At 53.1% G+C, this 4,775-nt stretch overlaps 1 protein-coding gene across 1 annotated transcript; it reads right to left on the bottom strand.

Moving 5' to 3' along the window:
• Positions 1–556: 556 nt before the first annotated feature.
• On the bottom strand, positions 557–4,769 carry LOC102373459 (cathepsin S-like). The gene is made up of 5 exons (XM_006039351.3): positions 4,759–4,769; positions 3,920–4,069; positions 2,204–2,428; positions 1,531–1,696; positions 557–689 (listed from the first exon to the last, which is right to left on the bottom strand). Exons 1-5 carry the CDS (start codon positions 4,759–4,761, stop codon positions 583–585), a joined length of 651 nt encoding a protein of 216 aa, XP_006039413.2. The 5' UTR covers positions 4,762–4,769; the 3' UTR covers positions 557–582.
• Positions 4,770–4,775: the final 6 nt, after the last annotated feature.

The raw sequence follows: 4,775 nt of genomic DNA on the forward strand, positions 1-4,775 counted from the left end.
ATCTCTCTCTCGATAATATGTTCCCCCCGTGACCTCTTTCAGTTATTTTTCAGCTACTTCATGTGTTTCATGCTGCCAGGATAATGCTGGAAAACTGATATGAATAATCAACACTGACAAAAAGACACCGTTGCCTCCTAAAAATAAGGAAACTAGAGGGCACCTGCTGAAATTAGTAGCTGACAGGTTTAAAACTAACTTTTTGATAAAACGTGTAGTTAATGGAATTAATTGCCATTGGAGGAGGTGGAGGCGGAGAGCACAGCCAGGTTCAGCAAGGGACAGGATAAACTCATGGATGATAGATTTATTATTTATTAATAATTTATTTTATTAATTATTTTTAATTGTTATTAAAACAAAATGGTTGGAGATGTTTCTTCTCACACAGTAAATGGTGGTTGCCTATAGCATCCATTGCAATCACTGGCAAAGAAATATGCTTCACAAAAGATGGACCACTGGGCTACACGGACCACTGCTCTGCCCCAGTTTGGCACTTCTCCTGTTCTTATGAACAGCCAGAGCCAGAGATGGATTATTAATGAGATTAGGAAAAAATGGTTCAGTGACAGATTCTCATTACCTGTTCTTCACAAGCCAGTAGTCCTGTCCATTGAGTGTGCCATAGCCAACCACAAGGACCGCATGATTCACCATCTGGGTGCATCCTGGATCATCATAGACACCTGCAAATAAGGAGTTAGAGAATTTATGGAAGAAAAAATCCGGTAGTAGTTTCTCCCTTACCCAACCCGCCCAGTCTGACCAGAAGCACCATTCTCTGCCCTAGTACTATGGCCCCTGCCCCAGTCCCTATCTGCCTCGGAGGCAAGTCTAACCCCCAGGACAGTTCCTGCCCCCCTTGCTGGGGCTGCCAGCTTGCCTGGTGGGATGGGCACCAGGGAAAACTCACCCAGGTCACTCACCCAAGTGCTGTTGGAGAGAAACGACATCCAAACAGCAAAGCCGAGCCTCAGACTCAGCAGCAAGAGGCTCCACCATCCTCCTAGTCCCACTGCAATATCCTGACTCCCATAATATGGGGCACGGATCCTTTCTCTGCTGTGCGCTGCTCATGTGACTGAATTAAAAGCCCCATAATCTGTTCAGGGGAAAATTCCCTCGGCATGGAACTGGGTAAGATCCACCCCACTCCGACTGCAAGCTGCCGTCCGCTGCCATCTCTTCCCAAATGACCCCCAGAGCCATCTTCGCCCCTCAGCAGTAGTAGGTTAAATCCATCAAAATAAGGGGCCATATATTGTTTCCCTTGGGGAAGAGCAAACGGCCCCTTTCTGACTCTCAGGGTTTTTGCTCTGTGGTTATTCAGAGAGACCAAAACAGAAAAGGGACCAGAAAAGAAGAAATGCCTCTCTAGCAAGAGTACAGGGGTGGGTAACCTTGACAACGTGCTTTAGCCTCTCTGGGCACAAAATGGCAACTGCTGCCTCTTTACGTTTAAAGAACACAAGCCACAGAAAACCAAATGTCCCCCTTCAATGCTGTGGCCTCACGTAGGGAACGCACCTGATTTGTAAAGGAAGAATGAAGTCAGAGTCGCATCTATGGCGACCGAGATGGGTCCAATGTTGGCAACAGCGTCCTTCAGGGCTGCTTCATCGCCATATGGGAGCTGAAAGTACCTGGAGCAGGTGGCGGCACACGTGGCTGGGTCGTAGTGGCACGTCCCATTCTGAAGCAGCAAGGAACAGATGCAGGGAGGGCACCTTGGAGCTCCCAAACAACTCGCCCTACTCACCACCCTCTTCCTCTGTGCTGCCCAACTCCTCAATCTCTGCCCTAATCGCTGATGTCCAATCAGTGCTCAGAGCTGGCATGAGAACCCAGGAGGCCTGACTCCCAGTCCCACGGCTCTAACCACTACCATCCATACTCCGCTCTGTGCTGTGATTAAAACCCAGATCTTATGCTCTAACACGCCCATCCCAGAGCTGCAATGAGAAGCCAGGAGTCCCGACCGATGGTTTCCTCTGCTCTAACCATTTGAGCCACTGCCTGGCTACTTCGTCCCTTGCCCTACGTGCTGAGGGAATTAACAGGACTAAGAGACATCAGTCTTTCTAGGAGGGCCTGCATGCCTTGCATTATTCAGGGGATCAAAGGGGAGGATTGCAGGGGTCCCATGTGTCTTGAAACCTCTGCCCTAGCCTCTCCTTGAATGGCACATGCCAGGCCCCACCTGAGCAGTGTAGGGGTAGGCGCTGTCCGAATCGATGCCATGGTTATCGATGATGTACTGGAAGGCCTCAGTCATGAACCCACCATTGCAGCCGTGATTCCCGTACATGGTGGAGCAGTCGACCAGGTTCTGAGCACTCAGTGATTCCAGCTTCCCAGTCTTCAGCTTCACTTGGGCTTCCAGGGCCCCAAGAGCACTGAAGGCCCAGCAGGCACCACAGGCCCCCTGGGAAACCCCGAGAGATGCGCTTAGGCTAGGGCATTCACAGTGTGACAGAACCAAGGGGCAACCATTGTCCCTGGCTGGAGCCTTTGTACCCAAGGCTGTCCTTGTGGGGGGCGAATCAGGGTGTAACACGTATCTGCCCTGGGCTGAGCTAAAATGTGGCCCGCACACCTGTTCCTGGGGCAACCACCCGCCTTCTTGCCTGCCATGCCTTGCTGTTAATTAATTAATTGATGTTAATTAGCAGGAGGCTGCCCTTGTACTGCCCCACTGCCACGGGGCACTATCTGCAGCTCTGTTTCCTCCCCTACACCGCAGTCCACACCTCGCCAATGGAATAGCCATTATGTCTCAGCCCTATCACAATTTGGCCCCTCTTTGTCCTCTCCGGGCCTTCCTTCCTTTGATACGCGCCCTCTCCCAACTCTGTGCCATCTTCTCTGGGCCTTATCAACAATGCTGCCCCCTCTCTGGGGCGTCCGCGTCCACAACGGGACTTCTCAGCCACGGCCCCTTCTCTGGGGTCTTTCAGTAATGCTGCCTCCTCTTCGGGGTTCACTGTGCCTGCACTGGGCTTCTCAGTGATGCTGCCCCCCTCTCTAGGGCTCTCTCCGTAACGCTGCCCCTCTCTGGGGCTTTTTCAGTAAAGCTGCCACCACTCTGGGGCCTTCTCAACTGCCCCTCTCTGGGGCTGGGGTCTGTGCACGCCAAATGCTGCGCCCTCACTGGCGCTGGGGTCTTCACACTCCACTGTGAGTCCCCTATGAGACCTCCTCCAACCCCTAATAGCCTCACCCAAACCACCGGTTTAACAAACAGCACCGTAAACACAAGCCCTCTAGCTAAACTTAAATGGAAGCCGCTTGGCCATAAGAACGTTCAAGCCTACCCGGGGATTACTCCATCCCTCAGCAGTGCCAAACACCGCTCCTAGTCAGGCCTCCCCTCTCTTCCATGGCAGAACTCCTTCCTCCTGGGCTGCTGGCAGGGAACTGACTCTGGCCCCAGCTCCAGAGTTTATAAGGGAGCCAGGCCCTGCCCCTTCTGGTCAGCTGACCTTCCCTGGTTGCCCCGGCAACCTACAGCTGGGCTCCTTATTCCCTACTAGGGAGGAAGCCCTAGCAGTTTCCCCTCTTTGGGAGCAGGGCACCTCAGTGCTCTGTGTCACAGGGCAACTGCCCTGGGCCCCATACTTTGGGGGGCCCTGCTGAGCCAGGTCGGGAAGCCATGGTTGCTGTTTAGCGCACCTGGCAAGTTGGACAGTTGTTAGCTTGTTCTGTCCGGAAGTTCTGCCCACCACCCGTTTCACTGCATCTGGTATGCCAGGCTTTCACTCCCCAGTGTAAGTGCACCATCAGACAAGAATGGTGGCCCCAGGCAGGCTGCTTTGCAGCCGCACACCCTGCTGGGATCATCTCTGTACAAGCCATGTGGTTCCAGCTGTGGGTCATGACAGGCCAACATCAGGAGGGAACCATGGGAGCCACGTACCTGGGTCTTCACATCTGTGACGCAGTCTTTGTCCCGCCAGTCCACAGCATCTGGCACGTGGCTGCCCGGTGCTGGGCGGTAGGTGGCGTTCCGGTGCGGCTGGCGAGGAACTCTGACTCCCATCAACAAAGCAGCCACCTCTTCACTGGTCTGGGAGAAAAAACGCATGTGGGAATACACACAGCCATGTGAACACTACTATGTGATCACCTCCATGCATATGCATACATAGATAGACATGAGTACATACGTGCACAGAAAGACACCCCCACAAACACACACAGATATATGTGAGTGCCACCCATTTATACATACATGTGGACACAGAAACACACACAGACATGTACCCCCATGTACTTGTACACACAAGAATACCCCATACACATGCACAAATGCACACATGTACATGCACACACAGACCTAGGAACACATGTATACCCTACCCTTCAGAAGGACAGACCCTTTGCTGCACAGACTGGTGCTGGACATTGGAGCAATTTGGGTACAGACCCAGTGAGGCTGGACCCCAGGTGAGTTTTTACCCCCCTACGGGGGCACCTGCCCTTGTGGGTCCAACTCCCTCCCAGCCCCAGCTGCCAGAGTCATGGGATCTCAGAAAAACTGGAGCCATTCCTTCCATTGGATGCATTTTTCTTGGCCGTGAAAAAAGGGCCTTTGACACATCAAAATCCAGGAGCCATCAGGACACAGAGGTGGAAATCCCTCTCCATGCCCGGACCCAAGCAACCCACCTCCCCGACGCAGTCACACTAGGACAACTGGACCCCAGGGGGTGGGGGTTACTCCTCGCGCGCCTGGGGCTTAGACGTGGCACCTACCATGTCCCCCAGGTGGT

This window comes from Alligator sinensis, unplaced genomic scaffold, assembly GCF_000455745.1.
Source record: "Alligator sinensis unplaced genomic scaffold, ASM45574v1 scaffold1983_1, whole genome shotgun sequence".
Lineage (NCBI taxonomy): Eukaryota > Metazoa > Chordata > Crocodylia > Alligatoridae > Alligator > Alligator sinensis.

Excerpts from the sequence above, each read along its gene's own strand:
- LOC102373459 (XM_006039351.3), bottom strand. Across the intron at positions 1,697-2,203 it reads CCTACCCCTACACTGCTCAG|AATGGGACGTGCCACTACGA; the intron begins GTGGGGCCTGGC and ends TTGCTGCTTCAG. Across the intron at positions 690-1,530 it reads ATTCTTCCTTTACAAATCAG|GTGTCTATGATGATCCAGGA; the intron begins GTGCGTTCCCTA and ends CCTTATTTGCAG.